Source organism: Diabrotica undecimpunctata, chromosome 7, assembly GCF_040954645.1.
Source record: "Diabrotica undecimpunctata isolate CICGRU chromosome 7, icDiaUnde3, whole genome shotgun sequence".
In the NCBI taxonomy this organism is placed as follows: Eukaryota; Metazoa; Arthropoda; class Insecta; order Coleoptera; family Chrysomelidae; genus Diabrotica; species Diabrotica undecimpunctata.
This window is the reverse complement of record NC_092809.1, coordinates 157,633,400-157,659,838: the sequence shown is the minus strand read 5'-3', so window position 1 is coordinate 157,659,838 and position 26,439 is coordinate 157,633,400. Positions and strand designations below refer to the sequence as shown.

The 26,439-nt window shown below is 31.7% G+C and overlaps 1 protein-coding gene across 4 annotated transcripts in view; it reads left to right on the top strand.

Annotated features, from left to right (window-relative positions):
• Nucleotides 1–26,439, top strand: part of vlc (disks large-associated protein 2) — a 134,426-nt gene that overhangs the window by 31,900 nt on the left and 76,087 nt on the right. Inside the window, exon 1 of one of the 4 annotated variants that reach the window (XM_072538598.1) lies at nucleotides 4,389–4,532. The exons of 2 other annotated variants lie outside the window; for them this stretch is intronic. In XM_072538598.1, the coding sequence (XP_072394699.1) occupies nucleotides 4,483–4,532 (50 nt within the window). In that variant the 5' untranslated portion in view covers nucleotides 4,389–4,482. Of the gene's footprint in view, nucleotides 1–4,388; nucleotides 4,533–26,439 lie in introns of those variants that run through there. One more of the 4 variants, XM_072538600.1, reaches the window with a different exon arrangement.

Sequence of the window (26,439 nt, the reverse complement as noted above, 5' to 3'; positions counted from 1 at the left end):
GAAAATTTATGAAATTGTATTTTAAAGTATAAAAAATCACTATTTAACTAATCCAAACCAAATTTCACTCATCTTAAGATTTGTAATGTTATTTTACAATTTTTGAAAATTAGGGGTAGTTTTCACCCCTAAGAACAATCAGAGTTCATCTGCATGACATAAACTATAAAGCAGAGGGTGAGTTGAGCTTAAATCCAAATTTTTATCCAAATCGATCCAAGGCGAAATCATTTTTTTAGAATTAGTAATTTTTTTACATTAATCTCTAACAAGGGTTGCTTTTTAAGGGTTGAAATATGATGGAACTCTATTCAAAAGTATAAAATAATCATTATTTAACTAATTCAAACCAAATCTTACCCATATTCAGGTTTAAAATGTTATTTTATAATATTTGACAATTAGGGATAGTTTTTACCCCTAAAACCCTTCAGCGCACTTCGGTTCGATATAGATTATGATCCTTGGGCTATCACCTACCTTCTGTTAAAATATCAACTCAATCCATGCAGGACGAAAAAATTGCGAGGTTTTAACTTTTTTCGAGCTTGATTTCCTGAACTATTAATATTTTTACAGAAGTTGACACTTTAAAAAGTTAACAGTCAGTTGCTTTATAAATATTTGTTTTTTGTTATTCCAATCTAGAGAATTTACATACCGGAATGTGCTAATGTCGGACATATATTATTTTTTATTCAAGATACTTTAATGTTTCTGTCCATTTATATACTTCATAAAAATTAAAACATTTTTAGAAATTCAAATGATGCTGATGATTCATCATTCGATGACGTTTTTCCACTTGGTCCTCATAAATAATCTGATACAAAAATAAAGAAGTCTACACTGGCTACCTTTACCTACATTCTTCTTGTGGCGTATTTTTAGGAACTATTTTCGGGACTGCTCCATGTGGTTATGATTTAATATTTCTTGTGCATATAATGGAGAATATAAAAAACTCGATGTGTTTAATAACTACCAGAAGAAAATATTTAAATAATAGTATTAATCTGTGAATAATAAATAAATTATTTTTTCTCATTAAATAAAAAAGAATTTTTAACAAAATTTTCATGTTGGGAATATAATTGTCAAAAATAAATTAAAATATAAACTAGAAGTTGGCATTCATGACATCAAGAGTTATTTTCTATTGGTTGCTATTCTAATTTATTTATAATTTATCAAAATTCATTTTTTTTTTTGTTTAAAAAACTTTGTCAAATAATTTTTTAAAAGTATTCAAAAAAGAAAGAGAAACATTTATCTCACCAAAGAATTTTTATAATAATGTTTCTTTTTTAATATGTTTTGCAGCCAATTTCTTTAACAAACCCAATTTTATTTGGCGAGTTACAACTTTTTTACAATTATTCGTTCCACTTTTTGATATGTTTTATATTTTTATGTCACCATTTGAAAATATTTGTAAGCACAATTGAAAGCTCGAGTAGTAAAAAATAGCTATCTAATAGTCCCTTTTTATTGACTCCATCCCATCCAAACATAGTTATATCTTTTCCAAATGACTCAAGTACTTCTTTTTTCTTACTTCAGGGCTTCCGAGTTTTCAGTCTCCCGAGGCTCCACACACTACTACGCTGATCACTAACCAATGCGTTACTGCTACTGGGATCAGCGGACGGTTCATTTATATCGTCGACGGTGACGTGGTTTGGGTGGAGGTTAGCATGGGGATTGGTGCGGGGGTTGGCGCGAACATTTCTGACAGTAGGATTTTGATTGGCGGGTGGGCGAACGGCATTTTCTTTATGAGAGGTCTCTATGCCGCCATCTCTTTTATTGAGGCAATTTGACCTTTTTTCAATTTCTAGGGTTTCTCGAATAATTCTTCGTTAATAGAAGCCGATGATGGGTTATGGTTTTGGAGTTTTCAAAATCAATTTTTTGACCTATATGAAGATGGTGTTGACTTAGGACTGAAATTGAATCGGAGTTGCGAACAGAAATGGAATTTTTTCGGCCTATATATATATATATATATATATATATATATATATATATATATATATATATATATATGTGCTGCTACGTAAGAATCGTCTTTGTGATTTAACATTCCTTTAAGTCTGCCGAGACCATAAAGTAATTCCCAAATTTCTAAAACTCAAACACCATACTTGTTTTTCTTCTATCTCCCAAATTCTTGGAGACCAGCTAGCTATCAACACTATCAAAAATATCAATATTTTTAATATTTGGTCATCTATTCATTCTTTCCATGTACATCCTATATTATGAGACATTTACTACCGTATAAACACACATACACCCCTAAACACTTTCGAATCTAAGACTCAAACGCGTTAAGTCGATTTATTGTATTCCGGTTTAATGTCCATGATTCAGCTCCCATAGTAGAGTACTTTTTCAATTCTGACTCTTATTTCTGCAGTATAATCGGTATTTCCTTTGATTATCGTTCCCAAGTAAGTATATCTTTTTACTCTCTCAATCTGCTGGCCGCCTACCGTTAATATTTCGTTTGTATTATTCTTGCTAATTTTCATGAATTTGGTTTTTTTGATGTTAAGAGAGAGTCCGTATTCTCCACTATATCTTAATATTTTGTTTATTATTCTTTTTGTCTTCCAAGTTGTCGGCTATATTATGACTGTATCGTATGATTTCTTCAAAATAAGCATTAAACAATAACGGCGACAGTATGCAACCTTGTCTGACCCCTCTCCTTATCTCCACTTCTTCTGACACCTCTTCTAATTTTCACATTTGATCGTTGGCTGTAGTATAAATTTGATATCAATGTTACATCCCTCACATCTAGATTTTTGTTTTTGAGTACTTCTATAAGTCGGTCATGTTTTACCTTATCGAATGCCTTGTTGTAGTCTATAAAGCATACATAAAGATCTCGATTAACATTCAAACATCTTTGAGTCAGCACGTTAAAAGAAAATAGCGCCACTCTTGTGGCCACTCCGAAATCCAAACTGGGAATCATCTCCAGCTTAGCGTGTATTCTATTATGGATGATTTTTAGCGGGGTTTTTAAGGTATGTGACGTTAGACTGATTGTTCGATAATCACAACATTCTTTGGCATTTACTCTCTTTCGTAGAAAAATAAATGTTGATGTCAGCGTTTCACGTGGAATGATTCCAGTGGAATAGATTGTGTTTAGTAGTTGGACTAAAAGATCTATGTTTTTTCCATTGACCAGTTTTAGCAGTTCACTTGGTATTTCATCTGGACCAGCAGTTTTATTATTTTTCATGGACTTTACTGCATGCATAACTTCTGACTTTGTTATTTCGGGTCCCTCGTCTTTACTCTGATTATCTTCATATATATTTTCCTGCCTCTGGTCATGGAATAATTCCTCTATATATTCTTTCCATCTTCCTAATTTTTGTTCTGTCTCCACTAAAATGTTTCCTTCCAATAGTATGCTTGAGGTTTTTTGTTTTACTACCCCAGCTAATTCTTTAACTTTCTTATGGAGATTGAAGTTATCATATTTGTTTTGTAAGTCTTCTATTTCTTGGCATTTTCCAGCGAAATAAGTCTCTTTAGCTTCTCTTATTTTCCTTCTTATTTGAATATGCAGCTATTGATATTCTTTTGCCTCCTTCTGTCCTCCATCATTTCCAAGATTTCTTCTGTCATCCAATCTCCTTTCTTGCATCTGATTGTTGGGAGTTCTCTGCTTCTTGGTTCGATAATTGCATTTTTAAAGAATTGCCACTGTTGTTCTACATCACCATCAATTTGATTCCGGTGTGGATTCTAGGTTTTAATTAATTTTTCATCATACACGACAGAAACACTCACGACATTTCTGAACTACAACTATCCGATAAAGCAGTATGCAAGATTTGATGAAGGAAAACATCTTAATCTTGATATCGGCAGGTCGGTCACAATTATTGTAATCAAGGAAGTAGCAATAGAATTCATAAAAGAAATACCAATAAAATAAGGAGCCAAATAAAACTTGCAAGTTGCAGTGTGACTTCAAATCTATGTTAACGCTTGTTCATTATAGAATAAAATTTAGTACATTACTTAAAATTAATAGTTTCCCATCAAATAAAATTAAACTAATTTTTTTATGTAAAATTTTCTATAAAATATAACGATACGCCTCTGTGTTCGGGTATTTGCCCTTTCAAGACTTATTTTTTTGTTGTTTTTTCGATTGACCAACTTTCAGTCGCTTGCCAAAAGGTTAATTTTTATTTTTTAATTTTCCAAAACGGTGATTAGAGTCGCTTCTAAATCTCGGTGCCATCATCCTACCGAATACTTCTATCTCGGGGTGGCTATAAATAAAATTTAAACAGAGAGAAAGAGAATTCCAAACGTTGGTTGGCCTGCAACTCGTGCTCTAAATAAGATTGTGTCGCCGCGGTTTTTGTGCACTACTAGGCACTAGGTAGTAGTTTTTGAGTCGTTGGAAAATTAACGTGTAAAATTGTGAGTTTCCTTGGCAATATGGGTAAAAAACGACGTTTGAATCGTTTTATTTCTAAATGGATTAAAAGGTTTGTTATATACATGGTTTATTTTTAAGTTCTCTGTGCTTATTTTGTTATCTGGTTGGATAATAATTAGGTTTAGGAATAAGTTTATTTAGATAAATAGTATAGTACATATATACATATATTAACAAATCCCCATTCAATATAAAATATTTTTTTAAACGCATATTTTAAAACATAAGTACCGGAGTATGTTCTACTTATTTCTCTTTCAATCAACCCGAATATCCTATCGGGAGGGATAAATGAGTATCCTCTAACAGGGAATAATAGCTCCATTGTCTTTATGTTCACTGGAACTCGCTTGCATCACCATGTCAAGCCCATAGTTAGCATAAACCTGTACTTATTTTGACCGCTACATCCGTCACACACAAGTCTTACAATAGTTACCTTTGATATATATATATATATGGCATATACGGTGCCGGATTTCAGAGGCTACATGGCTGGAAGATTTTACGTATTGGTCCTTGGTCCAGCAATAGCTGAATGAGTTCTGAGGCCCAAGTGCAGCCTTTGAGTATACCTGAACGACAGTGAGATCATGTGAAAAAAGCTGCCTGCTGGTTTGGGACTTTTGGTAAGGACAGGTATTTCTGTCCTTATTCTAGAATGCCCTGGCTCGTAGCTTGTGGATTCTTTTTTGACATATAAGATTAGCTTTCTTACCTCCTTCAGATCGTTTAATTTTGTCCTCTCGTGATAAAAATTTTTCGACAACATGTCTGTACGTGGTGTACAAAAGCCTAAATTGCAATTTTTTTAGACACCTCCAGGAAAAAGCTTCTCTTAACAGGTTCATTTGACGGATCACTTGAGTAAAAACGGTAGAGTTTAGTAATGTTTAAGTTTTTAGATATATCCGTTCGGATTTGCTACGGCAATAATGTAACTTAATACATTTTAGCTTCATTATAAAAGCCCTAACACTTTGCTTCTTAGTTAAAAATTTTGTTGCAATTCTGTCTCCACCCCTTCTTTCAATAGGTACATTACTGTCCTTTTGCTCTAACTCTTTGTTGTGTGATACGAAATAAAAAGTTTAGGTTTTCATTCAAAATTTGTGCAAATTTTACTTCTTAATGTTGATAAACAACGAAGATATGATTTTTTTTAAAATAGTCCCTAACTTCGTTCCTATTGATCATAGCTTTTTTTTAATGTGTTTTTTACCAGCTATCCAATGGTTGTACGTACAAGTCAGTAGCTTGAAAAATATAGAAGTTATAAGTAAAAAACATACCCCTTTTTCAAACGTTTATTTTATAAATAATTTCGACGAAAACACAATATGCATTTAACTTCTGAGATAGTTTAAGTCTTAAAGAATCCTATGAAATTTGCTAAATGTGTCTAGCATCATTAATAGAGCAAGTTCAATAGTTTAAATATTTAGTCTCAGGGATAAATAAATTAAATAAATTTTAAACTATTTGACCGACCGGGGCGAAATTTCGCACAAATTTAAAAGACGGTAATTTCTCGATGTTCAAATGTATTTATAAGATTTTATTTCGTCAATAAAAAAATTAATAAAAATTATAAATTAGTGCAAAAAAACTGCTTTTTGCAAATATCTTTGTAAATTATTTATCAATTTTAATTTAAAAAACGGCAATAAAAAATGTAAGGAAAAAAACTTATAACAAAAAATTAAATTGTGACCATAAATTATTGTTTAAAAAAAACGCAAGGTAAGAATACGAGTACTTTTTCATCTATTCGTCACCTATTAACTCCTACCTATGTCTTAAAAGCTTCAGATATCCTCGACCTTTTTTTTTAACCAGACTGGGCTAGGAAGAGAATACCACAAACCGCAAGTCAAAAGAAACTCTAAAGGAGAACTCCAATTATATCAGAGGAAGAACAAACTTGGGAGAAATACATCAAGGACTTATTTACAGATAATAGGGAAGAATAAATGAATAATAACCAACTAATGAAAATATACAAATTCTAATATCAGAGGTGAAACAGGCAATTAAAAACAAACTCAAGAAAGATTATTTTAAAAATGTGGGAAAAATAATATAAGTTGTTAGCGGATTATATGAAAGTTGTTTTTCAAGTTGTTTTTCTAACGATTTCCGGAGGGGAAATATAAATGGTAAACAGTAGTTAAAAATGCAATTTTCATTGCAATTAATCGTAGCGTTATCCCATATAAACATAATATTTAACTTATAGGTTTTTATTGAAATCAAGCTTTAATAATTTATTTACCGTCCTATATCCAATTTGTCGATCTAAAACCGAATATTAAATTATGTCTGGTTTGCTTTTTATTTTACCTAGTCTCACTAATCAAATATTCTTAGATGTCCTCCGAAAACTTTTGTTCTATAGTACTGTTTCGTGGATGACCCGAATAATTGTGAATTATTGCTACTGAGGTTAGTTTTAATTTACGTCATGTCTAATACGGTATTTTGGGACTAGCCTTTTTGTGAATATATTCGCTATTTAGTACAATTAAAGGAATTGCATTTATGAATTTTAATTTCATTGTATGACGTAACTTAATTACTTACTCTTATTAGGTTAATTCTCTAAAATAGCGAATTTAAAGTAATTCACCTAGCTTTTAAATTTTATTGTGCTCTAAAATATTTGCTATTATCCTTGATAATATTCAGTCAATATTATCAATAGTAAAACCACTAGTGATTCAATTTTCGCGATAAGTCTGTCGATTTACTTCTAAACGAAACTGAGTTGCTTGAAAACACCACGAGTCCGTAGGACGAGTGGTGTTTTCTGTAAGAAACTCAGTTGAGTTTAGAAATAAAAGACAGACTTATAAGCTAAATTAAATCGCTAGTGGTATTTTATTAGACTATTTCATGAACAAAGTGATAGGTCAAAAATTCAGTAGAATGAGAGGAAGGAATTTAGTTAGTCTCTCGTTGTTATTTTCTGCATCTAATTTGTAGTTGCGATCCACACAGAACATCATAAATTGTCTCCATATATAAGATTTAGATTTTCTTGTGTTACTCGGTATATTTTCTTCAATGTTTTGCTTTATAACTTCGTTTGAAGTACCACCGAAACGACTCATTTTGACGTATACAGCTACAATAATTTTTTTGGCAAACGTCAAACTTTGCTTTGCGATCGGTATCCATGGTTACGTCGTTGAAAACACGAAGCTGATAGACCAATCAGAATTGAAAGACAGTTGGTGTTTTCCCGATAACACAAGCTGTCTTTGGTTTGTGATTGGTCAGATTATGTGAAAATTTTAAGATGAGTGAAATAGTCCTTGAAACAAAGGCATCTATTATTTAATATGTATTCTAATGATGAATTTTTATGGAGGTATTAAGGTATTCTGTAACAATTTACGAGATATGTTGGCCTTATTTCTTGAGATCGGATAAGCTTTATTATATTTGCATAATGATGGTAAATACCATATTGATTTTTTCCTGCAGTTTTCCTCGTCCCTCCTTTTTTTGCGGTAGGCAGATTATTTCGGTGCAAGTTCATCGAAAATTTTCATATAGTTTTTTGTCTCCTGATTTTTAGTATTATTCGGATTCAGCGTTTTTAACTTCAACATTTTTTTCGTATAAGTCCAGAACGAGTCGATCGATTGAAAATACCTTTCTTTAATCATGAAACAATACTACAAAGATGAACTGTGCAAACTTTTAGCAAAATCGGTCAATTCGTACTCGAGAAATCGTTCCTACCGCACGGAAAAACAAAGTTTCCAGAAAAACGCAACTTGTAGCGACTTACATCGAGTCGTCGATACGGTAGTTCATTCTATAAAGAACTACTGTAGAACATATAATTCTCAGCCGATCTAAAATATGATTAAATAGAAAGAAAATGATTAAGATAGATGAAATATCTATCTTTATCATTTTCATAAAGGATTTTATCTTCTTTGGTTATGGCAAGATTGCCTTCATCATCTGTTATTTTTTCTCTGTTGCGGTTTCGGAACTTTCCAGCTATTTCCTTCACCTTTATCGATATCGACTCTGATACTCCTCTATTTCTTGACATTGTTCCGTTTTTCGTTTCTCTTTGGTTTCTCTTATCTTTCTTCTGACGATGGCATGTATTCTCTTATATTCTTGGAGGGTTTCTTTGTTTTTATTTCTCTGATCCATAAGTTCAAGTATTTCATCGGTCATCCACGATTTCCGTTTCTCTGTGTCTTTCTTCAGGCGTTGTTCTTTTATTTCTCTCAATGTTTCTTGTATGATGGTCAGACTTTCCTCTATAGTTCCCGCATTTCTGCATTTTAGCACCGTTGTTTTGAGGTTTCCACTCACCTTTAGTCGAACATTGGGATCTTTTAGTTTTCTAACATAATACTTCTTCATCGACTTTCTTGTAACCTTCTTCATTCTGACTTTGAAATTACCTACAACTGGTACATGATCAGAATTTATGTCTGCCCCGGGTATGTTTTGACAGACGTGTAGCTGACCTATACCTCTTATTTACTAGCATGTAATAAATCTGATTTCTTACAATCCTTCCCACAGAATCCTGTGGACATTTCCAGGTGTACAATTTCCTTGGGTGTAGCTTAAACCAGGTGTTCATTATTATACAATGTTCATTATTGTTTAAAAATTATAATTTAGAAAATACGCAATTTTGCATATTGGTTTTGGTTCAATTCATATGCGTTTGGGCTCGTATTAGATTATATAAAATTCTGACCAATAAAGCAACGGCATTTAAAATTTTCATCGAAAGTTGACTTTAGAGTTTATCGTTTGTATAACAGAAAACCGTTTCTCATTTAAACCATAGAGGAACAACAATGTCATATTTAATAAGTATTCAAATATTGGCCGCGAAATAGAGCCTTGCAATTATTTCCTATTTGGCTCATAAAATACTTCGCGAGTATAGCACCAACTGTTTTAAAACATATTTCAATTAAATATATGGGGAAATTATATTTCATCATTTGGCGAACAGGAAATATCCCCTCGTGTGTTTCCTTAAGGACTCATTAATGATATCTTCAATTATAAAGACTAAATAATTAAAAGTAAATTACGCTTTTAAAGATTTTATGCTACATCCTCTTAGTCAGTATTTAAGATCGTTAAGATGAATGCGTTCATTATTACCAACTGTTCGTATTATAATATCTACGAGTTTGTCTGCGAATGTTCGTGAAAGTGGGTTGAATGTCACAGTATCGCGTGGTATTAATAACTGTTGTTTGTATTAATGTCTATATTTTTTAACCCAGTCGAAGACAAAATGCATTTCATAAATTGGTTCAACAAAGAAAATTAAATTTTTTGGTGGCGTATCTTCTGTCGTCATACTGTAGATTCAGAAACTGTTAGTTGTTATTATTTCTTGGTAATATCTTTTTTATCTAGTACTACTGCATATTATTAACACAGAAGTTGGCATTTATTAACAACTTTTTCATTCTGGAAAATCAATATAGCTTCAGTGTTTCTCTCAATTAGCATTATAACTAGATCGAATAGAAAGTTTGGGATCGGGGAAAGATGTGGGAAGGGAAATCATGCAGGAAATGGAAATTTTCGAAGGTATAAAGGTCACAACAGGAGAATGTAAAAAACGAACGACTCAAAGTTAATGGATATTGGCAGATACCTATCTATCTATACAAGGATTTTTACAGCTGTCGCCGTTTTCCTTCTTTCAGCCAACGTCTCCAGTCCTTTCTGTTCTGCCATTCTCCATCTCTAAGGTCTCGTCTTTCCATGGTCTCGTCCACTTCATCCCTCCATGATCTTCGGGGTCTACCTCTTTTCCTCCCTCCTATTGGACTCCAATCCGAAATCTTTGCTATCCACCTTGTTTTATCTGTTCTTCTCACATGTCCATACCAAATTAAACGTTTTTCTTCGATGTAGCCGAGGATGTCTTGTTCTACCGCCATTCTTCGTTTTATTTTTGATGCAATCAATTTTTGTCACTCTGCAGCTTCTTCTCATGAACTCCATTTCAGTTGCTGTGATTTTGGACCTGTTTCGTTTATTTATTACCCAATCCTCTGCTCCATAGGTCATTATACTGCGTACAGATATCATCATCATCAGTTGGCGCTACAGCCCTTCGTGAGCCTTGGCCTGCTTCAAAACATTCTTCCATCCTTCCCTATCGAGTGTCTGTCTTCTCCAGGCCCTCAGTCCAATCTCCCTCAGATCTTCCTGTACATCGTCCACATATCTGAGTTTAGGTCGCCCCCTTCTTCTTCTTCCGACCGGCCAGTTTAGCATAGTTATTTTAGTGGGATCACTCTCATCCATCCGCATAATGTGGCCCACCCACCTTAGGCGGTTTATTTTGATGGTCTTCACAATATCTGCACCACCAAAAAGTCTATGGAGTTCAAAGTGATATCGCCTTCTCCACAGACCCTGTTCGTTTACTCCGCCATATATGGTCCTCAATACTTTTCTTTCAAAGACTCGCAGTAACTCTTCATCTCGAGTCGTCATTGATACAGATAGCGTACAGATAGTGGCATCCCAAAATAGCGAAAATAGGGATAGAGTGTTTGTCGGCTAGGTATGACGAGAGAAGACATGCCATCGCCTCACTGTAACCATATTGGTTCATTTTATAAAGCAGGCCTTCGTGCCAGACTCTGTCGAATGCTTTACTGACATCTAGAAATGCGGCTTCTGTTTCTTTCCATCAATGGCGGACTAAGGCTAAATCAGGCCCTAGGCAACATTGTAATTCCGGGCCTATTTTTCAGTCATCATGACACATATTTTGTGTTTGGTTTCAAAGCATATAGTATATAATTCTATTTAATTATCAAATTCCAAGAAAGAAAAATTTAAAGGTTAAAGAAATTCTCAGAGTTTTGTTTAAAGTTGTTATTGTGGTAATAATATTATTGTTCTTAATAAATGACAACATGGATACAGGCGAAATAATATTTTCTTTACTTATAAAAGTCTTAAATTATTGTAATACTTCATGTATTCGGTTCTGCTAGGTTTAAATCTTGTTCATAACATTTTTATTCCTCTATTAAGAGTTATTGATATCACGATCATGAAAATTGTTTTAAATTTACTAATCACCGCAGATAATGTGGTCAGAAAAGTTTCTATGTTCTTGATATTTTTTATATACATTTTTCCAATCATTCGTCCGTTTTGTCATTACCGTTGTTTGCTTGGAAAATAATATACAGACTTAATAGTACAGTAAGTTGTTGATTTTAGTATAATCCAACCAATCTCATTTAACTTTTCCTTGTCATTTATTTTGACCCTTGGTTACATCAAATGGAAGATGATTCCGAAGATTCATTTATTGAGTTTAGTGAATTTTTTATATAATACTCTCGAATGGCGTCTGTTAAGTATCTGGCCATAATGCAATGTCGTTTAAAAAACTTTTAGTTTCATTATTTTTTTGAGAGGATTTTAAATTTATATTTTTTTCTTTTATTTCATCTTCACAATCGGAATTGCTTGGTTTTTCCTGCTGGTTTTTTTTTGCATAATAGTTTCGAACACAAGCTCGAAAGACCCTTTGGTCTTTTTTGTAGGACTGCCTTTATTTGATTTCTTCGCTTTGGTTGGTGTTTTCACTCTGGCCTCTGTGGAAGTCGGAACTGGGGATGAAGGTGACGCAGTTTTAGGAGACGAGTTCTTTTCAACTTTCTTCGCCTTTGTCGATTTTTTCTCTGTCTTTGATGCTGCTTCTTTATGTTTAGTTACTTTCTTTACAAATTTTACCTTTCCTCTGGTAGCAGAAAATTTTTCAGCGGTGGCAGTTTTTTTCGGTTTAGTTTTTCCTCTAGCTTTCATTTTTCTTCTGAACTAGACTTTGTAGATCCAGAATACGATGAGATAGACGCTTCGTGTTAAGTTCTGAACATGAGTTTTCTCAAAATTTTCCGACTGTGTTCTTAGCTAGTTCTACATTTTCATTCGCCTCCAGTTTAGGCAACCAGTATTACTCACGCAGGAAGAAATAATATTGTCATTTTTTCCAACATTTTCGGCTTGCTCAAAATACCTACAAAAAACATTCAAATTTGTGGACTAGGAAGGTATTAAATAAAAATATCACATGTAACAACGTGTATTAACTTTAAAAACAGTGCATATAAATAAAAATAATAAATAAATTAACTTAACCTACCAAATTTAAGGATATCGAAAAAGTAGATTATTTTGTACACCACCTATTTCTAATAACCTTTCGATGATATATTTTCTTACAGTACGATTATAAACTATCCGAAATAATTTACTAATCCGTGGAAAATTGAGGATAGAATACCAGATTCTTCTGCTTGAGGTTGAAACACTTGCCTATGTAACGGAGGGTATGTTTGATAATGGCCTTCTTTCCAACAATAATCAAAATATATATTGTTTAAAGCAATTGGTGATAAAATAATGGTGCTGGAGTGCAATAACAACTTTGGAATTCATATACAGTGTTATTTTGTCTACAAAGAAATTTTGTAGAAATCTATCAAGGAAAACAACGTAGTCCAAGTTTTATTATTTAGGAAATGAGGTGTCGCATGCTTTACCTATTAAACTACGAGAAAATCTACCATAACATACATTTTGGGAGAATCACCCAAAAATTTATCAATAAATTTGTTGCTTTCACGATATTTGTTAAAGTCGTCAACAGATCTTGCATAACTTTAGCGAAAAATGTCTAATTCCTTATTAAAAATAAAATTGTTCGAAAATAACTAATTATACCAGTGTGATTCGTCCAAATCGATAACACCCAAAACTTGCTATTAGTCAAATAAATTTGGGACAGGTTTTTTACTGGCCCTTATCAGTAAAACTAGTTTTAAGTTCTTACATTTTTATTGGTGAATCAATAATTTTGGGTACGGCTATTTCTTACTAGTCACACCACTAACGAATACCTAGCTGTCGAATGTATTGTTTTTTGCAGGTGTGTGAGTAAAGCTGAAATTTATTTGATAAACTGGTTTACCAATAAAAAACGAACATGCCTTCTGGAGGTGTAACTTATTTATACTTAAAATGATGGACAATGGTCAAAAACAATTTTGCTACTTAAATCTTACTTAAAAGTTATAACTTGGATTTTTTTCATAAAAGATATTGTGAGTGACAGACAAAATACATTACGTACGTATAAAAATACATGTATTTATGTTTAACCTGATCATGGATGAAATAATAAAAAAAAAGTAAGAACGAAAAAGGATACCAAATCTTAACCCGTTGGTAGCTTCAATTGGATCAGTTAGTTCTTCTACTTTTACTGTTATTGTGTTGTTCTGGTATATATTGTCGAGCGTTTTTATTATAACTAGAAATATCTCTCTTGCGTCCAATAAGTGAATAACGTCCTTTAATTTTCCCCTGACCAATGGCTTTTTACAGTCCACGAAACATAAATATGCCGGTTAGTTGTATTTTAGTGATTTCTCTTGCACTTGCCTCATTATAAAAAATATTACACAAGGAAACGAAGCATTTAAAAATCGAAAAATTACTGGGCGCTATTTTTCAACTGGAATATCTAGGGAAATCAGTAGAAAAATTATATTCTCGTGTTTTTTTATATTCTCGTTTTATATTTTAAATATAATGAAAAAATAATATTATTGTTTGCGGTATAATTCATTAGAAAAATATTCATCAGGAACTTGAAGATCCTGACGCTCTTTTCTTTGTTTACACCAACGATCCAGTAGCAACTGCAGCTTTTAAATATTTTTTGATGAACGGTGCATTTTTTTTCCGCATCTACTTTGTAATTTGCAGCGATATATTTCTTGATAGCTTGAAAATAAGAACCACCTCTTTTTGGATTTTTTGCCTTCCTTTCATTTTTGGATAGTAAAGGTGTTTGTGGCGTTCAAGATTACGGCGTAGTTGAAGTGACTGATGATCGGTTTTTGATATTTAGGAATTTTACAAAGTATTAACTAAGAATCCAAAACAATTTATTTGCAATCAAGTCTAGGACTTAAGTTTTAATTGCACAATTTTCAATCAAAACTCGCATAAGATACAATACGTAAAATTCAGGAGACTGATTTAGATAGCTACGTTTGACTTTTTAAACTCTATAGACACATCGACATCGATACTTGCGGGTGTGGATGCATAAGCACGGGAACGCTCATCAACACTTGTAGACTTTATCAAACTGTTTATCAAACGACTCGGCATAATTAATTATAAAAATTGAAAACCTAATTTTCAGGCCCCAAAAATTACGGGCCCTGGGCACGTGCCTAGGTTGCCTAGACCTTAGTCCGCCCCTGCTTTCCATTGAACCCTTTCGGGTTCCGATCCGTTTGAATCAGAATCCGAACTGTGCTTCAGGTATTGTTCCGATTTCTTCTAATTCTTCTTTTAGCCTAGCTAGTATGACTAACTCTGCAATTTAGCTTATTGTTGGTAATAAGGTTATCGGTCAATAAGTATGTGGAAATGTGCGGTTTCCCTTGGGTTTTCGATCTTTATTACGTGAGCTTCCTTCTATCTGTCAGGAAAATGTCTTAATCTTTGCATGTTGATTAAATTTGTTATGTATACCATTGCTTTTGCTGGCAGATTCTTCAGAGCTCTAAATAGATCTTCGTAATATGGTTCGATCCTGGAGGTTTTTTGACTTTGGTGCGTTTGATCACTGTCTGATCTATTCAGGGGAGGTGTGGGTAATACCTATGCTGTCCCTTCTTTTTTTTTTTATTGCTCCGTATCTTCTTTCCACTTATCTGTGAAGTCTAGATCTGCACCGGGATGTTAGTTTTTCCTACATCCTCTTTCTAGCGTGTTTTTCATAACTTGCGCTTTGTCTTCTTCTGCGTACACAATTCCATTTTCTTTATATAGAGGTGGAATTGGTTTTTTATCTTTTCTTAGTATTTTAGATAGCTTATAGAACGTAGATTTATTTGGGTTTAGTTGCTGGATATAGTTGTCCCAAGTTTCGTTTCTATGTTCTTCTAATTATGTTTTGACTTCCCTATTTCGCTCATTAACAATTCTTTTGTCCTCTTGGGTTCTTGTTTTGTTGGCTCTTCTTCTCATCCTGTTTTTTTTTTCCTTTTTTAGTTCTTTCAACTCGTTGCTGATTTCTCTGAATCTTCATTTTACTGGTGGGTTGCTTTATCTCTGGTGCTGGCCTCGATAGTATTTTAGGATACCTCGATAGGATAACTTGTTCGTTTTTTCTTGTGTAGGTTTGCAAGCAGTTTGTTTCTACTGCTTCGAAGGTCAATAAAATTGGGTTGTGATTTGATTCACCCACGTTCATTGAATGGGAATTCAACATAGGGAGTCTGTCTCCACCATGGAAGTATGTAGGTTCTGTGGGCCATACCACTCTGGTGTTTTGTCTGTCTTCAAACAAGCCACAAAATTGTCATGCTCTAAAATAATTTATCCTAGTTAGTAAAACCATTATTTACTCAAACAAGGTATTGCGGTATTTCATATATCTAAATTCTGTTTTATTTTCATCAGCCACTTCATTGCTTTTATTCTCAGTTTTATCGTCATCAGCCACTTCATTGCTTTTCGATGCATGTCCTTCACTCTTGTTCGTATTCTCACTATTTCCTTTTGCTTACTTGATTAAAAGCTACACCATGTTTTTGTATTAAGTGGGCGTACACATTAGAGGTCTTTCCTGATGTATTTAAACTTTGGAGGAAAAATTGCAGCAATGTTGCTCTTTATTAATTTTATTAAAATGCATTCAAACATTGCTTTTGGATAATGCTATTTTTCTTTCTAATTTTATTAACTAAAATAATATTTTACTTATTTATTTATTTATTACAAAATAATATTCACACTGTGCCGAAATATCTACCAATAATAAACGAAATAAAGATAGGAAAGGAAACTCAATACTTATTATAAACACACATAACACACGTTTACTTACAATGCTGTTTTAGTGTTTAATAGTTCTCTTCTAGTTTAAATCTCTTGATTTCATGAAGCGGCATTATAAGAAATTTTTACTACAATCGCAGTAATGTTATTATTATTATATAGTATATTGTTGTCGTAATTGTTACCATTAGAATTTTTAGAATTTTTTTTTGTTTTTATTTATCATTAATATCATTTTTCACATAACATCACAAATTATTTTCTTTATCTTATTTTTCTAGTAGCCACATGACTATTTCTACCATTTCAGTATTATATTATTATTTATGTCAATTTATAAATCTTTTTTTTTCATGTTCTACTTATTTCAAACTGACTTTGTAAACTTGAGGTTAAGTGGAGTAGCTCTAGCTAGACTTCGCCTCATGTATCTCTTGTTTGTAAATTTTTACAGACTAAATAAAGGCAATTTATTATTATTATTATTATTATAATTTGTAGTGGATATTGTCCTCGACCTTTCACTGCTCACGACTCACTACACGATCCAAAAAGCTTGATCTTCTTACGATGGCAATGATTTCGAGTCGTGAAGAGAATTTAATCTTCGTATTTCACGAATGTATTTGTTTACACAGAGCGTAGCTTACGAAAGCGTGGCTCACGTTCGTGGTTCACTACCCATGTCAACGCAGCTTTATTCTGGACCGAAAGTCTTTGCAAACTCCAGTACTAGGAGAACAGCCGCTGTATGGTTAACATACAGCGTGAACTCTTTATCAAGTATGGTGTCATGATGTCTTCTTCCAGTTAAATCCAAATTCATCGGTACAATTTTAATGTGTTTAATTTTAATATAAGTATTACAATGCAACTAGAGTTTTTACACCCATATTATAAGTGGCTGCACGTATGTTTGTGTCAAGTATTACTGATAATGATTCTATAGGACCGAAAACATTTCGAATGTTAAGTAAATAATTTTGGATAATTTGAAATACACTGCCCACACTTTTTTATGAAGACACATATGCATGAAGCTGTTTGTTCAAAAATGTTACCATTAGGGGAAAGATGTTTTCATTTCCTTCATTTGACAATATATGGCTTTTGACAATACAAGGCATGAGCTATTGATATATATGGTAAGAGAAATTATGCTCGATGGCCAAGACATGATAATGAAACAACAGCTATACTTAATGGTCTGTGTACAGAACAAATAGATATTAGCAGGGGCGTTGGACAGGATTGCATTCTCTCTCCATTTTTGTTTAACATTTATGTAGAAAAGATATTTCAGCTTGCACATCAGAACGAAGTGATGAATTAGTAGACAGCTCCATATAGAAGCTCAGTAGAAACTAAAATAATCAAGCCATAAAACCGGTTAAAAAATGTAAGTACCTTCTTCTTCTTTCAATACCCTGTCCGATTATCGAACGTTGGCGATCATATTGGCAGTAATAACTTTGTTTAGGCGGCTCTAAATAAATTAGCAGTGGTCTCTTGGTACCATTCTCGAAGATTTCGGAGCCAGGATGTTCTTCTTTATCTCTTATCTTCTCTCTCATTACATGTAACTTTCGAATTTTTATCGTTTTTGTAATTTGTGTGCTCTTTTTCATTCGATGTAAAACTATTTCATTTCTTATTCGATCAATCCAACTTATCGGTAATACTCGTCGATAAATCCACATCTGAAAGGCCTCCAATTTTTTCATTAATGTCTCTGTAAGGGTCCATCTCTCCATACCATACAGCAATGTGGAGAATATCTAGTAGCGTATTAATCTGATTTTAAGGTTTAACGTAATATCTCTATTAATTAGAATTTTCTTTAATTTATATAAGGCGCTTGTGGTTTTTTCAATGAATATTCTTATTTCTTTATTTATATCCCAGTTATCGTTAACGTTTGCGCCCAAATAGGTAATATTGTGGACTCTTTCTAACTCTATTCCATACGCTGTGATGTTCGTTGGTTATAACTCCGTTTTGCTGACATCCATACGTAAGTACCTTGGACTACCTTAAATAGGAAATATGGTTTGACACAAAGAAGTGAAAATAAGACTATCTACGGCTAAAACTGTTTTCGCTAAAAATAACTACCTCCTTCGGTGGCAATTGAAGTGCCTTTAAAAAGTATGACCATCCAGATATACAGAAGCGAGACCTAGTCACTTTAAGTAAGATCTCTAAGTAAGAATTGTGTGAAAGCTTTGGAATGTATTGGCCCGACCACAGAATTGTATGCAAAACACCCATTTACGTCTTTTATTTTTAAAAATGTTCACAACAAAGTATCAAGCTTATCAAAACACATCAAAATTCACGTTTCGTATTTTCTTTTAATTAATTCTTAAATGCGAGTAGTTAATAAGACAGCAAGGAAATTAATTCCATTTTTTTTAAATTTCGTTAATAATTTTTACATGTTATTAATTTTATTTATAACCGTTGTAATAAATACACTGTAATGTAATAATATCTTCAGTTATTACTAAAATTTAAATTGTTTTTTCCGTCGACCGTCCATTTATGATTAGTTTTAACACCCTAAAAATCATTGATTAATGACCCCTATTAATGAATGATTTTCTATTAATGAACGATTTCATTATAGGCAACACAACATACATTGCTTGTATAAATTAATTTAACCACATTTAACGCTCTGTGATTGGCAGTGACCTGTGGTGTAGGCAACCAAACATATACCTATTTAAATATAAGGTTGAATGCTCCGATAAATGAACTTTGATCAGATAAAAAGCATATATCGAGCACAGTTTAATTTCATCTTGCTTTTTGGGCAAGATTAAATTAAACTGTGCTCGATATATGCCTTTTATTTGACCAATATACCTATTTATATTCCCACTAAAAAATTATTTAAAATGAAGTAGCCGCTGTAAGTACTTTCTGTCATTATATGTCATTATTTATCGTTAAGTAAATAAAAATTTAAACTAAGATATTTTTGTTTCTGAAAAGTACAGTCGACGGAAAAATTTTGTAACGAACTCATGAATTAAAATGGCGATTAACAATCTCGAACATTAACGCGCTCGCTTCGCTCACGCGTTAAAATATCTCAATAAAATTATTACGAGGAGGAACTAATTTTTCAGCAATTCGTTTATGTTTACATTCTATTGTAATAAAATATAAATCAGCGACTCACGCAACAGCTACATTAGTTAGGAAATAATTTAGTCTTTGATCTGTAAGTCATACTAAAAATTGCATTTTCAACGTCACGCAAAGCTACAAATTAACCTAAACGAATGATTGAATTCTTCTTATAATACTTTTGAGAACACGAACATAGGATAATAGGGCTACTCTTTTTCAGCAATATGTTTTGATTTATGAAATATCTATACACCTATTTATATGTAATAAATCGTCTTTTGCAAGGATCATTAAAGAAAGTATGAATATAAAAGAACAATTGCAGGAACACTTAATGGTAGTAAAGTTTATTCGGTGATTTTACAAGGGTTTCGGGTTAAGTACATACGTAATGATTCAACTGACCATATGTACAAATTATTGTTTATAGGATGCTATCTTTCAGTGAATAACGACCATAGAAGGCTAGTCGTTAGTCTAAAATTAATATTTTCATTTAATCTGCTGCCGGAAATCCCAATTTTCCCAAAGTTGTAAAGCTGAATAACAAAAGGGAGAGTCCATTCAAAATATTTAAGAACTATTTCTGGAGCCTTTCTCATTTTAAAATCCATTAAAACGCAAGATGTAACAATTATAATGGGAGACTTTAACTTAAAGGTTGGGGAAGAAAAAGTAGAAGAATGTACAGAAGGATATGGTCTGGGCAACAGAAACGAAAGGGGTGACAGGCTTATCGAATTTTGCCAAAGGAATAATTTTGTTATAGCTAATACATTATTCAAAATGCCAAAGAGAAGACTATATACCTGGAAGTCACCAGCAGATCAAGAAGAGAGTATTGTAAGAAACCAAATAGACTATGTATTAGTTAGACAAAGATACAGGAACGCAATTATATCCGCAAAAATCTATTTAAGTGCCGACATCGGAGCAGATCACAACCCAGTAGTGACCAAAATTAGGCTATAAATGAAAATAATAAAACGAAGAACAACAAATGCAAAAATCGATACAAGTAAATTAAGGAACCCACACATAAGGCAACGCCTGGCAGGTGAAATCAACAACGGATTAATGAATGTTAAAGAACAAATTCTACAAAATACTAAGAAGGATAAAAAATGGTTATTAATAAAGACAGAAATAGATAAAAGTCAAAAAGAAATTCTAATGCCAACCAGATATAAAAAGAAACAATGGATGACGGAAGAAATTTTAGATTTAATGGAAGAAAAACGTCAATATAAAAACAAAGATAATGAGATGTACAAAAAAGTGGATAAACAAATAAAATACAGAATTACCAATACCAGAAAAGACATGATAGTTTTAACACACAAAAAATTAAAGAATTAAAAAACAGTAAAAATGGTAAAGCAATAGGTCCAGACCAAATCCCTATAGAAACCTTAAAATGCATAAATGATGAAACCTTAGACATTATAGTAGACTTATTTAACTCAGTATACAAAACAGGACACATACCGAAACAATGGTTACTCTCCACCTTTTGTGCTATCCCTAAAAATACTGCAGTGAATACAGAACAATAATATCACTAATAAGTCACATTCTCAAATTATTCCTGAAAATAATACATGGTCGTATATATAAATAAAAAACTGGAAGAAGAAATAGATGATAGTCAGTTTGGGTTCAGAAACGGACTAGGAACCAAAGAAGCGTTATTTGCTTTTAATGTGTTAGCTCAAAGATGCATGGTTATGAATGTTGATGTGCATGTTTGTTACGTTGATTTTGAAAAAGCATTTGACAAAGTAAGACATAAAAAATTAGTCCAAATTCTAAAGACAAAAAACATAGACCATAGGGACTTACGAATAATAACAAACCTCTACTGGAATCAAAGAGCACAAATCGTAATAGATAACCAATCCAGTCCAGAAATTAAAATCAGGAGAGGAGTTAGGCAGGGATGTATTATTTCCCCATTACTATTTAATGTATGTAGTGAAGCCATTTTTGAAGAAGCATTACTATCTCAAAGTGAAGGAATAATAATTAACGGAAGATCTATTAACAACATAAGATATGCAGATGACACCGTGATTATGGCAAGCTCTGCTGAACAACTGCTAAACAAAACAAGCAGTTTCTGTGAAAAATGTTGACTAAAAATGAATATAAAAAGACCAAATACATGATAATAACAAATAAAACAAATATACCAACAAACATACATTTGGGAAATGTACCGATAGAAAGGGTTGATAAATACAAATACCTAGGAACCTGGATTTCAGACAATAATGATCAAACAACCGAAATAAGAGCCAGGATACAAATAGCAAGAAATGCGTTTGTAAAAATGAAAACAATTCTCTGCAACAAAGACCTTAGATTAGAACTGAGAGTAAGAGCACTGAGATGCTACGTGTTTTCGATACTGCAATATGAACTTGAAAGCTGGACATTAAAGCAAGAACACATAAATAAGTTACAGTCTTTTGAAATGTGGTGTTACAGGAGGATGCTTAGACTAGCATGGACACAGAAGAAAATAAGAAAGTTACAATATCTGGGACACGATATGAGTGGACAGCGATATTAACTGATAAGGCTGATAATACAGGGAAAGATTTTCACAAAATTTCGTATTAATCACAATAGCACTTTCGGTATCAACGAACCTTTTACAAAACAATTATTATTATGTAAAATATCTTTATGGGCGAATGATGAATAAAATACAAAAATTAATAATTATTTTACTTTTAAATGAATGAATGATTGAAAATTATGTTTTTTAATGTAGGTATTTACTTAAATATATTATTGTATTATCTTGATTATAAAAAATTCAAAATGTCATTAAATAAATCGTAGATTTTGAAAATATATTTCGTTTTTTAATATAGCTTTTTAGTATATATAAATTAATTTCTTACTTCACTTGTGTGATATTTCGTAGTTTTGATTTAATGTTTAAAACATTTTTTTGTAACTCTTGTGATTTAATGTGTTGTTAAACGAGTATATTTTGTAGCTGTTATTTATTTTTACTTAATTTTTTTTACATTGGATCAACAGCGAAGAATAATAGAGCTTAGCAGATGATTTAAACATAAAACGGCAGACCTACTATGATATGCGTTTAATATTCTGGAATATAAGAATTCAGTCAGTGATAATTTTGAAATGTTATAAAACAATAACTTTGAAAAGTCAATAAAATTAATATATTTAAAGAACATAATAATTGTTTTCCATTATGAGCAACATAAAACTTTGAGAACGACAATTTTGCAACTGTAATTTATTCCCATTTAATAGCATCTAATGAAATAAATAAATCTCAGTAAAATTTACTAAACAGTAATTAATATAATAAATTAATTAAATATTATTTAATTGGGGGAAACAACTACAAATGCAAAACTAATATTACTCATACCCAATAGAAATAATTTTAAATTATTGATCCGTAGGAGCCTTAATTTTTTTCTTAAATAGGAGTTAACAGTAACATCCGTTTGAATGTAACCAATTATCTTGTGGTGCATATAAAAGCTCGACGTTATAAAAAAGTTCTAAACGACAAAGGCAGAAGCGATAGCATGGTACGTAATTCCTTATTCGACACATGGCACGCGGGTCTCAATATTTCATCAAAACCCATAAACTTTCTTTTTTCTTATATATTCGGTAGGGAAGTTGTTTACTGAAGCTATAAAAGAAATGTGTGTTTACAGTTAAGAGGAGAACCGTGAATGGAGGCGGCCAAATCGAATTAGGGAAGATTAGATTTTAAATTTAGCACAGTAAATGGTTGTCTATGCTTTGGATTTAGTAGATTATAAACACCTAAAATGTTTGATTTAGTAATTTATGTTAAAAAAATCATTAAAGTTGTAAATCAAAACATTACAACATAAAAGGGTATTTTTACAAATACAACACAAAAACATCTAAAAACAACAAAAACTACAACTTCATGTCAAAGACGCCTCAAAAGGAAGAAGTAGAATAGAAGAATTCTTCTGTTTTGTTGAAAATCTTGCTATCTTCTGTCAATATCTCATATGTAACAAGGTTATATTAACAGTTTTTTAATTGTTTTTGTCAGGTGAGTGAGGTATGTCCCCGATCTTTTGTACACTGAACTTGCTATCACTATGTTAAACTGTCTGAAGAAGTTTGTGATCTGTGGTGATAAACCCCTGATGTAAGGCAATCTCCCATAGAAAAGTTCTACTGATTCTCCTTGTAATTCTTGTTTTTGGTGTGTTCTTGCCGTTGGCATATCTTGGAAGAGCAATTTGTTCAGCAAGACGCTTTCCCGAAAGTTATCCACCAAAGAAGTAATATATACATATATATATATATATATATATATATATATATATATATATATATATATATATATATATATATATTGTTATGATGTGTTTTTTGTTTGAATGATGAGCAATGAGTATTTTTGGTTGCCTAAGCACATGGCTCACTTAAATCTATTTACAAAATTAAAATACAACTTTTTACAATTATTATTCTAATTTATTAAAAATGCCCTCACATAAATATATTTTTATTAAATTCTCTAGTATATAACTTATTTAAAACAACCAAATATCTAATATTATGTAGTATATAACTTATAAATTATTTTCTATAAACCCTAATTGTCACAATACCCCAAAAATAATATTTAAAATAAATAATTTACTTATTATTTCTTTAAATATTAATTTTCTCATACCTTATTAAATTTAATAAATCAATTTTTTTTTTTTTTTTTTATTTAAAATGTGTTAAATACATCCCTGTTCGCTGTCTATGTCAAAGCAGAGAACAACGCTGCACAGTTCGGCTATTCTATGGTCAAACTGTCATGTCAATTGGAGAATGGATTTTATCAGAGAATAAAATATAACCTTAATTAAAAATATAATAGATATGGTGTTCTGTTTATTTATAGACAAAATATAGGAATTATTTCCATTCAAAATAACTTCATCAATATAAATTGGTAAGTTTTTTTTTTTCACTTTATTATATTAGAAAGACATTTTTATAGCAATTATAGTATCAATTTTGTGTCTAACCCCAAATTATGATTTTTAGGGTACAAATTAATTTCCATATATACAAAATTCAACAAGTATGATGTCAAATTGATTCAAAATAATGAAATCTACCATCTACCATTTAACAAATCAAGTCTATTGAATAAAATGGATATATCAGTAAGTTATTAGTGTTATTATATTTGTGTTAAAGGTGTAGAAAATGTTATTCAATCTCTTCATGATATTGAAAAATGTCGTTGATATGAAATATGCCTCTTAGTCTGTTCTCTGCATCTATTAACACATAACTATTTAGTCCATTCTGATTTTCAATTGTATATGGACCTTCAAACATTGGTTGTAATTTCTTACAACGGTTTTCTTTAACATTACTTTTTCTAAGTGAACGAATTAACACTAGGTCTCCTTTTTGAAATGTGATTGGTTTTTTTATATTTCGATTTTGTCTTCTGATATATTTTTCAGCTTTCCTCCTAATTCGGTTATTCACTTTCTGCATTACTTGTTCTAACATATCCTGATTATATTCACTAATCCACTTTCTGTTTCCTATATGGCCAAACATTAAATATTCTGGTACTTCCTCTGTATTCAAATTATGTGTATTATTTAAAAAATACTCTACTTGTGGTATATGTTGCTGCCAAGTTTCATGTTGGTTTTGGCACAGTATCCTTAAATATTTTATAACTTCTTTAATATATCTTTCTGCAGGATTTGCCTGAGGATGTCTGATACTTGTAAAATGAATTTTGATTCCCTTTTTCTCACAAAATGTCCGAAATTTTTGGTTGTTAAAATATGTAGCATTATCTATTATGCAATTTCTAAATGGTCCTATTTCTTCGAAAAATTGATTAATATATAATTTTAATGTTTTAACATTTGTTCTAGAGCAGGGATATAGTTTAATAAATTTTGTATATAAATCAACTATCACTAGTATATGCTTTTTTCCTGTTGGACTGAGAACTAAATTTGAAATAAAATCCATGGAAACTGTATTTAGTTTTTCATATACAACATTAGATTTATATGTGTTCTGGTTTTTGAAATTCTTTTCTTTGTTTAGTTGACATATTGGGCATTGGGTAGTAATTTCTTTTGCTATACTTATGTCATTCTTTGCAAAATAATTGTCCCTAAATAGCATCCATAGCTTTCTTGAACCAATATGCATATAATTGTTATGTAAATTTTTCAATATTTTCTTTGCTAAAGTTCTAGTTATTACATATACTTCTATTCCATTTATTATTTTATAATATACTCCATCTTTCCTAAGGACTTTTTGTTTTTCACTCAAATTGATCTGATCTCTTATAATTTCTTCTCTAGAATATAATCCAGTACTGTCTACTAATTGATTTAATCCAATTTTTATTGTTCGCTGCCCTTTTTGTGGTGTATTTTCTAACCTTGATAAAGCATCTGCCACTATATTGGATTTTCCAGAAATGTATTTGATTTCAAATGAGTATTCACTCAATATTAGACTCCACCGATGTATTCTACTGTTTCCATATTTGTTATTTAATATAGATGTTAAAGCTTGGTGATCTGTTTCTATTGTAAATTCATTACCCAACAAATAAAATCTTAATTTTGTGACACAGTGTATTATACTTGCTAGTTCTAATTCTGAAACTGAGTAACCCTTTTCATGTGGCTTTGTGATTCTTGAAATGAATTGTATTGGGTATTCGACCCCATCATGTATTTGTAATAATACCCCTGATAATCTCTCTATTGATGCATCTGTTCTTAATATGAATGGCTGTGTATAGTCAGGATAGTATATTTTCAAATTTGACAGAAAAATGTTTTTAATCTCTTGGAATGCTAGTTCTCTTCTCT